Source organism: Perna viridis, chromosome 3, assembly GCF_037379345.1.
Source record: "Perna viridis isolate PV_CMFRI_1.1 ecotype Kerala chromosome 3, ASM3737934v1, whole genome shotgun sequence".
Lineage (NCBI taxonomy): Eukaryota > Metazoa > Mollusca > Bivalvia > Mytilida > Mytilidae > Perna > Perna viridis.
This window is the reverse complement of record NC_142447.1, coordinates 39,254,438-39,269,091: the sequence shown is the minus strand read 5'-3', so window position 1 is coordinate 39,269,091 and position 14,654 is coordinate 39,254,438. Positions and strand designations below refer to the sequence as shown.

General features: G+C 32.2%; 1 protein-coding gene across 1 annotated transcript; it reads right to left on the bottom strand.

Moving 5' to 3' along the window:
- Window positions 1-5,778: 5,778 nt before the first annotated feature.
- On the bottom strand, window positions 5,779-14,380 carry LOC148622199 (sialin-like). The gene is made up of 10 exons (XM_088571844.1): window positions 14,186-14,380; window positions 11,454-11,687; window positions 10,463-10,550; window positions 9,793-9,888; window positions 9,156-9,286; window positions 8,694-8,843; window positions 8,033-8,165; window positions 7,223-7,373; window positions 6,585-6,675; window positions 5,779-6,421 (listed from the first exon to the last, which is right to left on the bottom strand). The coding sequence occupies exons 1-10, from the start codon at window positions 14,318-14,320 to the stop codon at window positions 6,251-6,253; spliced, it is 1,380 nt and encodes a 459-aa protein (XP_088427970.1). The 5' UTR covers window positions 14,321-14,380; the 3' UTR covers window positions 5,779-6,250.
- Between the last annotated feature and the right edge of the window lie 274 nt (window positions 14,381-14,654).

Here is a 14,654-nt window from a genome sequence, read left to right as displayed (position 1 = left end):
TTTATTTATGTAAATCCACTGTTAAATATGATTGTTGTATCCCCTATCTTAACCATAATATAAACTGAGAGATGTCTCGAATTTTGTCGTCGTTCAGCAAAGTAAAACTGAATGTAGATAAACTCTGACAACAAGTACACCTGTCTATCATTATGCATGTTATATCTATTGTGTATATGAACAAAATTTTATAGTTTACTTCCAAAAACCTTTCCACATACCTGAATCATATTCACAATATAATTGTGATATAATATAATAATTATAATACTTGTTGTATTGCATCTATGCTATTTTTATGAGAATAGAATATTAAAATATTACAAAAAAAAATACAGTGTGTTCCCACCTCCCTACAAAATATATATGTGATATCGAATGTTATTTTATTTTTAAATGACCGTCGAAATACCCTGTCATTTTTTTTTACCATGCCCTTGTTGCAAAACAAAAGTCGACATATTTTTGTATATATTTCATACATATACAAGTTCTTACTTTTAAAATACATTGATATCAACTTTATATTCCTTTTGCCTTTTTCGTTTTGTTTTTGTTTTGTTGTCGACATTATTAATCTGAAGAATGTTTTATCAACTTTGTACTCATTGCTGTGTGTGTAACATACCATTTTGAGAGCTAAAACAAGTACTATTTTGTACATATTCTCTATAGAACACTTCCACGTATTATAATGTATTTTTCAAACTCTGCTCTGTTACAAATGCAAAAGTCAATAAATTTTCAAAGGTATTTATATTTAATAAATTGTAACTTAAGGAGGCAATTATATTTTCCATATCTGGTCTTTGTCCCTGGATTATATTCTTTTGATTACCGTTTTAACCTTGGTTCCCTTGATTACTCTTTAAATTGAAAGCGTTGACTCAAATATACATGCAGTCTTAAGATTTTGTGCATTGAAAGCTTTGGTGACACAACTGATGACAGTGCAAACGATTTTGGGCTAGGTCGAGCTGAAAGGACGATTACTGGTAAAATTTTCGACACAGACAAAATTATGTAAAAACAAATATTTAAAATCAGCTTATACTACAAATAAAAAAAAATCAGTAAAAATACGTGATGAAGATGTTCCAAACAGAAAATGATATTTATTGCATGTTGAGGTATTGCTGTGTACACATTTTGAAGAAATCGGCATGCCAAATGTCCAACGCATTTGTCTGGTCATTCTATTTGGTGATATCTTTAACTCCGGTTTAGCCAAATAAACATTGAATTAACGATCTATAAAATAACTTAGATCTACAACTGAATATGAAATGTGTTGTAGTCAAAACTTTGTATCCATTCTTCAGTAAGGATTTACATAAAAATAGTATTGTAATCTGAATGAATATAATCAGACAGGCTTGTGTCAATACGAATCGTATGACAATAGTATGCACTAGTCCCCATATGGAGGATGAACTGTCTACAATCAATCAACCAATTTGCAGTGTAGTGTATTCATGATTAGGAAGTAATTATAGTTTTTGAATGGCCATTTTACTTTATTCATCAAAGAGTTCCATTATTGCCTGTTGTATTCAAAACGGTCATTGCTGCTGCAAAAAAGAAAAAAATAACTAAACAAAGAAAGAAAAGAATTAAAAAATAATGAAAATATAAAAAAAAAAAATCGAACAAAATAAAAATAAAAGGAAATAAGAATACCTAAATCGACTTATAACTATCACAAAGAACGCATTTTTGGAAAAAAAGAGAGAACAAAAAGAGGCATGGATTATCGAAATAAGGAAAGAGAAGGTTCAAAACGTCCGATTGCAACACAATTTCCGAGAATATAATCCGAGAAACAGATACTACTATAAATAACGTATTTCCGAACACAACGACAAAACGACGTACGGTTTTGCGTCTGCTCAAAGAGTAATCAAGGGAACCAAGGTTATAGCGGTAATCAAAAAAATGTAATCCAGGGACAAAGACCAGATATGGAAAACAGACATACACAACAAAGAACATTAAGTAACTAAAATCATACATACAAAGTAACAAATATATAACAATATAAGTCATCTATTGAAAATACACATCATAGGAAACATTTATAACATATAAAAGCTGTTTCTTATTCAACTTTGTTACGGATACATGTATTTAAATTGAGCAATGTTCGTATTTTTGGTAATTTGGTTAAAAAAAGTAAAAAACGGCACCGTTTATAAGGAAAGTTTAAACATATCCTAACTTACAATATATAGTGGGTTCTTGGAACAATGACATGTCCTCCAGAACCAAAGTAATGCCTTAAAAAGCACCGTACCAACCCCTAATGTAGGTTTTACGATTTCAACGCCAGAGTCACGGTTTTTCCAACCATGGTTTAAGTTAATGTACGGTCATGTCATGAGAAAAGATGTGGGTTATGTGAGTAAATTACTCTAAAAAGAATGATTTTGTCTCATAATACACATAACGATATTAGCATTTGGTGCTTAAATGATCACCAAAGGTACTAGTTCACCGATTTCTCAATCATTCGTGAAAACAAAATGTATACATAGCAAAATATGTATCCTTTGTTCTATTTCTCTTCAAGGCGGTCTGTCATAAACCTTACACACTCCTATAGTTACTAGAGTAGTGGAATTCTCAGATTTCCCTTAATTGCTCTCATGTTTTCACCATATGCAGTCAGAGTTAGGCACGGGAAAAGTTTCAATTCAACATCACGAAGTCGTTTGTTATTACCGTATGTCCATCGTGAGATCAGCAGAGAACGTTTTGCTTGTCTATACATCCTAGTATATTATCTAAGAAAATTAGAAATTCGCCTATGTCTTCGGATTATAATCATTTCAAAATATTGATGACATTGTACTGACGAATGTTAAAACCCTGACAACCATCTCGATGGAAAATTAAACTGCAAACATTGGTTGTTATAAGCAGCGTTGTGTACTTTCTTTGGCAGTTTATTCATCCAATAAAATTAATATTTATTGGCTAGTATCAAAAGGAAAGAATACACGATATTAAAGTTGTGAGTTAGAACTTTATGATGTATTTGTATGACTCTTCATAAGGTAAATTTACAGCTTTTTTTATGGGTTTTCAAACAAGCAACAATACGGATATAAAACAAATTTTCAAACATTTTATGTGCTTATTGACAGTACCACATGTTTTATGATTTTTTGTCACACTTGATAATAATATCTTCTTCTTTGGGTTTTTTGTCACACTTGAGAATAATATTATCCTGTATGGACAGATATCATGTCTAGAAAAGACAAAAAATCAAATAGAAAACATATTGAAAGATCAAAATAATATCATTGCTATAATAAATTACAAGAACAAAAAAAAAACGTATATCATTAGCAGGCTGTGGTTTATTGTTTAATCTGGTGTAAAAAGTCAGGGACTGAAGAATTGTTGCTTATTAGTTCAAAACCAACAAAACCGATTGTACAATCCGAAAAGTACAATCCATGAATAAAAACAAACAGGTGACCATGTGGTGACCAGTAGAAATTTAATTGTTCGTTTTTTGAAATTTAGACGATGTATCTCTTTGCAATAATACCACATATCTCATGTCTCAAAGACTTAATATATGAGTTTGTAGATTTAATATTATAAACAATGTTTCTTTTGTTTCTCATATTCTCAGGATACGGTTTGTATGCTTATTAATATATATGTACCTGCTACATTTGTACCTACAGAAGTTAACCCAATATTATTTATAATTACAAAGCTGACATTACAAGCATTTCCTGCAAAACATTAAAACGTGGAATGTGTCCAAAGAAAACACACTCAAACTATGACAACACGGCCTTCAGAGGAATATTAGTCCAAAGGGAAAGATGGAGGAAAAACGATCATTACTTCCACTACCGTTTGTCGACAAAGGTATAGATGCAATTAATTTGGCTAAAATCCTCATAACAAAAATGTAACCACCATATTACGAGGACAAATAAATACCGATTATTTCATATTCCTATACTTCACCTACTGCATCCAAAATTTTCAATTATAAAAGACTGTTGCAGAATCTCGACTTGAAAACTTTAAGACAAAACCACCTGACTATTCCTGTTCTCTCTATTCAAATAATGTCCTTGTGGTAGCGTCGTTAAGGGTTATTTAAGCATCATCGAAAACGAATCTCTGCGTAAGGTCCTTTCTTAAGGTCCCAAGTACCGTGAATGACGCTTCATAAATTGGAATTATTTCTATAAAGTTCTTATGGATACCGTGGAGGACTACGCAAGAAAATAGATAAAAGGAAAACATGAAGATATTGATTCTCTTCAAAGTGGGTAAAGGCTGTGACGACTTTAATTAAAAATGAATGAAAGTTTTAAGTAGGTCAATGAGTATCAATACTTCACCATTTTTATAAAGTCACCGATGTAGAAAAAAACATTGCTTACTATACATGACAAATATGTTGTCGCACCAGTAGACAAACCCCAAAATAACATAGCTTTAGAAAATATTAGCAGTGATAAGACCTATACTATCCTACCACTATATTCTCCAATGACGAAACAATGGAAAACTATAAATCTGTGCTATCCTACTTAGAAAGATCTGCAGGGGACCCTTAATACAAGACTATTATCATGATATAATAGCATTAAAACCTATGAATTTTCAACACTATAAACTTCTATTCCCGATATTCCATTCTTTTAAATATAAAGTAGAAAATGTTTTCAAACATCATATTTGTCAAGTGTGGTGGACGCGTTTTTTAACAAAAGGTCGCATTAATATGAGAAAATATTATGCTCCTCTACTTGCTGACCTATTCCTTCACTCTTATGACGCTGACTTCACTGCTGATCTAATTCCGAAAGAAAGAATAACGTTTAGCTAGATTCTTTAATCTCAGTTTCTGCTGTATAGATGACGTATCATCTTAAAACAATCCTTGTTTCGGGGATTTGATACATCTAACCCAAAGAACTTGAGATAAGGATACTAGGCACTGTGAAGTCAGCCTCAAGTATTGACCTACACTTAGATGTCGATGGTAAAAGAAAATTATTGACCAAACTTTATGACAAACGACTTTCATTCTGAACTGTCAAATATCTTTTCATCTGTAGCAACACCGCTTCAGCACCTGTGTATGAAGTATTTATATCACAGCTAATACGTTATGCCAGAGGTTGCCGGAACTAGGCAGACATTTTGTTTTGTATCCCGCTAGACTTCCTTCAAATAGGCATCTGGAACAGGGTTATGTTTCTACAAGACTGAAGTCATCACTACAAAAGTGTCATGGTAGTCATCATGAACTCGCGCGTGGATCGTTACGGTGTATCCATCTGCACCATAAAAAACTGAATTGTTCAACTTTTTTTTCCTTTCTTCTTTCGCTTTCGTCTACCCAGGACTTAACTTTTTATGAGCAACTCGGCGGATGTTTCGTCAACAGCAGAGGACGCTTACCCTACCAAAGCACCTTGTCCATGCTTCCAGTTTTTAGTGGAGTCCGAGTTGCTCATTTTCTTTTGTTACTTTGTATATATTATTTTAGTTACTTTATGTTCTTTGTTGTAGTTTTCTGTTTTCTATGTCTAGTCTTTGTCCCTGGATTACATTCTTTTGTTTTCCGCTAGAATCTTGGTTCCCTTGATTACTCTTCAAAAAATACAAACAAAACACAGAATACAGCGACTGCCATCGAAGCAAAGGGAAAATATACTTTTAAAACAAGATTTGAACTTTGTGGGAAGACACGTCAAGTTCAAGTTGATGATAATAAGATAAAAAAATGCAGGAACTAACATTTATTATGAAAATCCATCATCGATCATGTCAGAATATTTAAACATATCTGCTAAAACCTATAATACAGCATTTTATTAAGGTGATTCCAAATAAGCCCTGTATTTTTTTCTGGACTAAAATAAACTTTTTTCCATTTTAATGTCTCTATAAAGATATCCGCAATCTATTTATGGCTATCTAAAATTAAAAAATATATTAAAAGGTAAAAAACAGGAAACACATTTTTCATGATAAGCTAGGATTACACTATATAAGATAAGATAAGTTGAGTCAATATTTACATAACAGCGAAATCGTCGATCACAAGACTGAATCAGGTAATAAATGAGTGAATGATTCAATGAATTGATGAGTAGTTCTTCATACTTGCTTTGAAAAGGTTTTTTTATGCAAGTCAGTGTTTAAGAAGTCTTATTTGTCTTCATATATTCACCCAGTACCTAAGTGTTAACCACGGTAATGTTTACTTGTTTGTAGTTTTTTCTTTATGTTTCATTTCTATTGTTATTGTTTCATCTTTATCCTTGGCCCATTCTTGAACTTTTCCACTTGCAAAACAAGCAAACACAATTAATCCGCATGCGGAGAATGCAGCACAGACATAGAAAACTTTCCGCCATTCTTCTTGCGTATCCTGAGATGCAAATACAAAGAGAAATAAAAAACATTTTGACAATATTTAAGAATACTTATTGTTAAATCAAGATTACATAGTTTAAATACTGTATTGAAAATGTGTTTATATTATCATTTCGTACGGAAATCAGTCATTTCATTTGATTTGTATTGACACTTACGTTTGGAGTCAATGCCCCTGCTACGATAGGTGCTATCATTCCTGGTAGAGTTCCGCACGTGTTAGTAATCCCATACATTAATCCCGCGTATCTACAACCGAAGTAGAGTTTAAGGTATAGTTTTGATAACAAATTGCAACATTTTTTTTCATATGTTAAGCGCCATTACTGAAACACTTGCATTAAGATAAAAGTTTTAAAATGTTGAAATCATGGAAAGACATAACTATAGAATAAACGATCATGTGCAGCTACCTTATATCAGAAATGTCCGCGTTGGAATAAGACGTTATTCTGATGAGGTATATTCCTTGATTTCATAGCGGAAGGTACACTAGAAGCTAGAGAAATGTGACCAATGATCATTTATTTGATACACCATTTCCCATTTCATAACATGCTCCTTCTGACCTAAAAAGTTACTTGAATCAAATTCGTAAATAAGAAGTGCATAATAAGAATAAGTAAAACATTCTGTGAAATTTACACTAAAGTGCATTTAGTGGTTTAGGCAGAGTAACGGAAATGAGATGAATAACCCTTTGTGTAGAAGTAAAGAAGTACGAACTAAAATATGACCATAAAAATTAAATAAATTATAACACTGAAATAAAATAAAGAAACAGACACATGCTTACTTTGGTGCAAAATCAACGTGATTGACGGCTTGACCTGATCTAGTAAAACCCATTGACATTACTGTGATGGTTAAAAGAACTACAGCTATCGATCGGTTTTCACAAGTAACAAAACCAGCGGCAACGATAAACACTCCGGCCCCAATAAAACCTGGTGTAATACACAATGAATAACAAAATAAAATAGGTGCAAAAACAAAATACGGTAATGAAATTTTCTTATTTTTAGCATTTCATGACCAAGGTTAAATTTGACAAAGAAAATAAAATACTATATCAGTCGTATAATACTTTTTTCTCTTTTGCAGCATAGGTTTTCATAAATACAAAGATTTAAATACCACACTATATTAGCTGCATCAGTAGTAGCACTGTGTCAGTGATCAAGGCTGTGAATTGTATCGAGTGCATTGTGCTCACTTGTTGCAATAAAACAATCGATGTCACTTCTCCGAATAGTCCCTGGAGTTTAACTCTTTATGTTATCATTAAATGAAGCGTGCTGTCATTACATTTTTTCCTTTCAATTAAACATTAGCAAGTGTTCCTTCTTTATTGTAATGTGATGAATGTGACGAATGTGATCTTTAGATTTGTATTCATACAATTCTTATTATTATCTATCTTCTAATATACATCAAAACCGTTTTTTGCCTAATTACTCTTTTCTTTCGTGTTGTTTGATTTCGTGCGTTTTTTTTCTTGTTTTGTTTTGTTTTGTTTTTTGTTTTTTGTTTTTGTTTTACTTTGTTGTTTGTTAGATTGGTAATTAATATGATCAGTAGTTAGATATCAATTATAAATATTTACTGAATGACTGAAACATTTTTCTAGTCGCTGTTGTTGATAAATGTTTTCTGCTACGTAGGAAATCAGCAAGATGGGCAACTCCAAAAGACATTATGGCCTGGCATAAGTATGGAACGGATGTTAAGACGCCATTCTGTAAAAGTAAAGATATTTCTGTAAGACACTAAAAATACTATGTACTATAAACGCATATTTCTATAGCAATCTAATTGTACCTTCTTTATGTCATGTATGCATCCTTACAATATTCATGATGAATCAGTTATTTCTCTTTTATTATAATAAATCTGGTTTCACGATTGTCAGCGCTTATTCATAAGTATTATGTAGTAACATAGTGAACAGTTTTTTTTGTGATATGTGTGTTACACAAATGAGTTAAATAAAAGTGCTAACAAACGTTAATTTTTTCTCATACTAAAAAAATGAACAAATAAAGTGCTCGCAAAAAAAATGACATTTACTATAAATTCAAGATTTGTTCACATTTGTTTATTAATTTATTTTTATATGTTCTCATAGCGTTTCTTAATGATTCTTATATCTTTTCTTTAGTTTTCCACAATAAATACCAATTGATTAAAACGAAAGACACATATCTGATGGATATTCATTCACTTTTTAATTATTCATAAGACTTATACACAAATCTTTTACTTACACTTTTTATATCGAATTTTAAAACACCTTTCATAAATGCAGGTAAGCTGGTCAGTAATGTATAATTTGACCAGTTGTAACAAAAATGGGCTGTCGCACATGAAAGTAAGGCAGGCGATTTCGCAAATTCTAACCAAGGAACGTTGTCCACCTGTCAGCAAGGGAAAAGAAGGCTAAAGTGGTTCATATAAGAAAAAAAGAACGTTGATAATTGCGTATAGTATGTAAAATCTATACGTAAAACAGTTGTTCTAGATCTAAACTTAAAACTGCAAATTATACAAGGAAAAGTATATATAACAGATCAAAATAGGAGGAAAGGCTCCTTGTTGCACAAATACTCTTACGTTGTCAGTGGTTTTTGACATACATCAAATCAAGCTGTATATGAATTGATCGGTGATACTAGTCTGAAGAAATTGAGGTTATAAGAATTAAACTTGATTTACGCAGTTGTATATACTTTTTTGGATGTGTCGTATTCGATAACACTGTTAATATACTCTTTCTCAGCATCGGTAATCCAAGGATGTTCTGCAGGCGTATCTCGAGTAAGCAGAAACCAAAAAATAACCCAAACAGCTGCTAGTCCACCTAAAACATAATTAAGAGTATCTTGAATTTAATTCAAGATACTAAATTTCAATATAATTAACAAAAAAGTCTCTTTTTATTGACTTCTGTTCATCGACTTGAGCGTAAAATATTGCTACAAATTATCAAATGAACTTTCCGTTTATTATTTTAAAGTTTAAAAGTTTATGCATCATGTTTATTGATTAAAATGATGTAACAATCTGTACCAAACAAGACATTTATTATTATTATAATGTGATTCAAAGTCACGTACTATTTTAATAGATCTACAAATGCCTTTCTCCTTTGTATTTAACGAAATTTTATTCAATCGTGAGCATAACATCGATGATTGTTTCATCTGCTGTGTTGATATATGATTTTAAAGAAAATTCTCACTGTTTATCATTCTTGCTAAAATGAATACACTCGAACTATTCAAGTATACTTTTGTGGACTTCCAAACGTTTTGTCCAATATGTACTTCCCACTTTCATCTTAAACTTCGATGATGAGTAATGCACCTGTTATATAAAAAATTGAGCCCCAACCATTATCAAAACCATATTGACACAGAAAACCAGACGCCGTAAATGTCGAAACATTTCCAAATGTGGTGCCTGTAAAGAGAAGAAAATCTGCAGGAGAAGCATTTAAAAAAAGTTGTAAAATCAAAGGGGAATGTTTGGTTTATATCAGATTGGCCTCATAAAATAAATCCGTATGGATATTGCATAATATTTAGTAAAGTTTGTGCTCACTCTGCCTGTTTTGCAGTTCATGTACGCATAACACAGAAACCTTAGTGTAAAATATAGACCAAATTGTGTAAATTTCTAGAAAAGCAGAGGACACTTACCCTACCGGTGTACCTAGTCCTTGCTCCCAGTTTTTCGTGGAATCCGAGTTGCTCATTTGCTTTTATTACTTTGTATCTATTATTTCAGTTAATAAAATTTCTTTGTTGTATGTCTGCTTTCCATATCTGGTCATTACTTTCATCTTTATGCTTCACCGTTGCATCGTTGGTTAAGAAACTACTTTATGCCAAACTTTTTATATAGTGCCGTAAATACATTTTGAATGTTATAGTGCATTATGGTAGTAAACAAACAGAATGCTGGCCAATATGTGTCTTTTTTACATTGAAATAGATTTTAAAAAATTTAAAAGATTAAAAAAAAAAACTAATACCCATAAATGTTAATGTCACCAGTTTACTTCTTTCTAGAGGTGGTGCCCAACGCCCCCACATAGACTGTAGACATGGAAACGTCACTCCCTTAAAGAAGAAAATAAACATAGCAAATAACCTTTCGCAACTTTATCTGCCCGCCGAACTTACGCTGATCACCCACTGGCCTTTAATGATTCTTTATTTATCTTTAAATATTGGTAAATGATTTTGTTTGAAACTTTAGCCTAGCAACCCCCCTCCCAAAAAAAAAAATAATAATAATTATAGACGTATATGCCAGGCAATGCAGACAAGACATGTCATTGTGTAGTGTTTTAGGTGTCATGAGAAAGGAAAACCATTAAACATGCTGTTGCTCTTGACCTCAAATTATTTGATATTCGTTACTAATAAAATATCTAGTAAAAAGAGGCTTATAAGCCAGTAACATGAACTGGGGAAAACGAATTGCCATATATCTTTGAAAGATCAAAATACCAAAAACTTACAGTTTGGCTTTTTTTACCGAACATTTAATTTCAGGTCAAGTGCTATGCAATTTCAAAAAGTCGATTATTTATATCACTGTAAGGAAGGCAAAATAGACAAAGTTGTGTGCCCTTTAACATTCCACGCCGTGAAAAAGAACATGTTATTTAATGGTTATACAAAATATAAGTACTTCTACTCTTGTAGAACAATTCCTCGTATCTTTGAAAATATAGATAAAACTTTTTCCTGACGAATCACGTTAACAAAAATATTCGTTTTTGATTCGTATTTTCTATTAGATTTATTTATAAGATGACACGAGAACGTAGATTATCTCCGATATTTTTTGTTATGGACATCAATTATGTTAGGTGAAGAAAACACATAGCATCAATTGATTTAAAGTCGACATATATACTGTAGGATTGTTCTAATACATTTTGTTAGCAAAGTAAGGACAGACCGTGATGATATAGGATACGCAAAAGTATAGCTATGAGATCCATATATACTTACAGTTGCTAAGCCCAATAAAACACGCAGAACATATACTAATATGACATTAGTTCGAGCACATACAGGTAATAAAAGCGTGACGATTGATGATATCACAACGCAAACACCCCACACCCTTCTACCACCAAACTTATCAGCCAGCCATCCTCCTAGTATCTGGGTGATAATATACCCATAGAAAAACGATGCTAGAATTGATGATTGTGTGTTTTTGTCCCATTCAAATTCTGAATTCTGAAAAAAAAAAACGAAAATAGGTCGGCTGAAATATTCAAAGCATATTTTTTGTATACTAATTCATTTATCGTAAAGTAATTCCTACTCATTATTATTGATTATGATCTCACTAACCACTTCTAACGTGTCCATTACTTTACATGTGAAAAAGGTAATTTTCAAAGTTTTAGTGTGAATTATCAGGACAAATGAAATCTTAAACTCGTATACCATTGCGAAGCTTGGAAAGAATGGCTTTCAAAATCGTTTTGCTAATGGTACGATGATCGTAGATTTTTTCTACTCGAAAAAATAATATTTAAAATCCATACTTTGACCTTTTCTGATAACTGACAACAAGGAGGCAAATACTTACACATGTTAACAATATTCATTCACTTAAGTTGTAGATTACAAAACTATTTTAACGGTACATATTCTCACCTTTTTTTACTTCTACTGACCAGCATACACACAAAGTATGCGCCCCGTGCTGGTCCGGGTGTTAAAAGAATAGGACAATAGAACAGCCAAATATAATTGACTTTGATTTAAAGTGAATCCAATGTTGAATTCACAGTACCTTTTCAGGTTAATTAAACAAAAATCGGGTAGTTGACATTAAATTGACCTTAAAATTTTAACGTTGAATTAACGTTAAATGTTTTCAACAATAAACGCATGGTGGACGTGTTTTTCAACAAACAGTCGGCATTCCAATGGGAACAAATTGTGCTCCTTTACTTGCTGACCTATTCCTTCACTCTTATGAGCCTGACTTTATAGCTGATCTGATCAGAAAGAAAGACTATCGTTTGGCTAGATCCTTCAATCTCAGTTTCCGCTATATAGATGACGTATTATCTTTTAAAAAAATCCTAATTTCGGGGATTTGATACATCGCATCTACCCAAAAGAACTTAAGATAAAGGATACTACAGACACTGTGATGTCAGCCTCATATCTTGATGCGATAATCAAAAGAATGTAATCCAGGGACAAAGACCAGACGTGAAAAACAGATATACACAACAAAGAACATAAAGTAACTAAAATCATACATACAAAGTAACAAAAGCACATGAGCAACTCGGACTCCACTAAAAACTGGGAGCACGGACCAGGTGAACCGGTAGGGTAAGCGTTCTCTGCTTTTCTAGAAACACCCACCGAGTTGCTCATAAAAAGGCAAGTCCTGGGTAGACAAACGAGGAAAGCAAAACTATGACCCGTTGAATTTTCATGGTGCAGATGGATACACCATAACGATCCATGAGTTCATGATGACGACCATAAAACTTCTGTAGACATGACTTCAATCTTGTAGCAACATAACCCTGTTCCAGAAGCCTATTTGTTAGAGTTCAAGCACGATACAAAAAGTCTGCGTAGTTTCGGCAAGCTCTGGCATAAGGTATGAGTCGTGATATGGACACTCCATACGCAGGTGCTGAAGGGATGTTGCTACAGATGAAAGGAAAGTTGACATTTCTGAATGAAAAGTCATCACGTTTGTCGTAAAGTTTGGTCCTTTACCATCGATTTTTAATACTAGGTCATGATAAACGTTTCAACCAGTTGCAGTTTTCTGAGAAAAAATGTTATGTATGTCTTGTTTAATATAACTGTAATATACAAATAGTATATGCATACAAAGTCATTATTGCCTTCAGTTATCACTGTGTCCTATCACTTGACTTTTTAAAGTATTACAACTGACTTGCATAACTATAAGAAGGAACATCGACATCGTTTTAAGATAGGTTGAGCCTAATTATACATTAAGTAATTTATGCCATAAGCAGTGTGATATTGATACCATTAAATCTTAAATGGGCAAGAAGGATTTTAAAAGTGACTTACAAGTTGCTACAATGATATCCCTATAGTTACTATTTATGTTTGTCGCAACTTTTTAATATATGAAATGTACGATCTGAACAAGGAAATAGAAATTTAAAAACTTTTTATTTTAAAATGGAATCACAGAACACTACTTTGACGCAACCAATCATGATGCAACTATCTTTATAATTTACTGTAATCTTGGTACATTGAAAGTGATGTTACGTTTTGCCTTACTAAATCACAACCTTTTTACCTGGTGTACTCTTAAGTAGGTTTAAGTGCATCATTATCATAAATGTCGAAACGTATACATATTTATAAATTTTATATATCGTACTGATTTCCAATTGTTTAAGTATCCAACAAACCTAAGATTAAGGAAACCAAACGGTTATTAAGAACAGGCTTGAGTCAATTGAGCAAACTGAATGAAGTTGATTTGTCAAACGTTTGTTTTTTTTTGTTCTTCAGGGTATACATGTACTATCATATATCAAAAAAGAGTTCGGCTAACCGATGTTTTTTCTTGCTATGAAAAAAAATTTTAATTTAGGGTGGCTCAAAATACATATGTAATAACGACAAACGTGGAGTAAATTTAATAGTATTATTTTATGTACAATACACTTGTCTTAAAATAACTGTTTAGTTCTGTATAATATTATTACCTCGTTGAATGCCATAACATCTTCAGCTGATTCTTCACATGTACTATTGACTGTTGACCCACCAGTAAGTGACATGTTTGGCATTTTCACCATACAAACTATAGCTACACTCAAATTTACTCGCACTGCATACATAACGGCAACGCCTATGAACGCTATGTAACCAAGAATCCATCGCTGCGAGCAGCAGCATGGTACATCTGTAAATCGAAACTGTAATTAGGGTTTGTCTACTATTCTTTTTTCAAGTCTAATAGTATTACTCTTAATTTCTTTTTATTTACGTCATCGCATTCTATACAGAAAATATAGAGCAAATAGAGAAGAAAATGCTTGTATTGTCATAATAGAAAAAAGGCATGAAAATAATTTCAAGGAAATGCTAACAAAGTTTGAAAGATATGCAGAAGATTAATATATTTTTGAACACAATCACTTTGATTTTTTTCTTGTACTCATTAAGTCTACA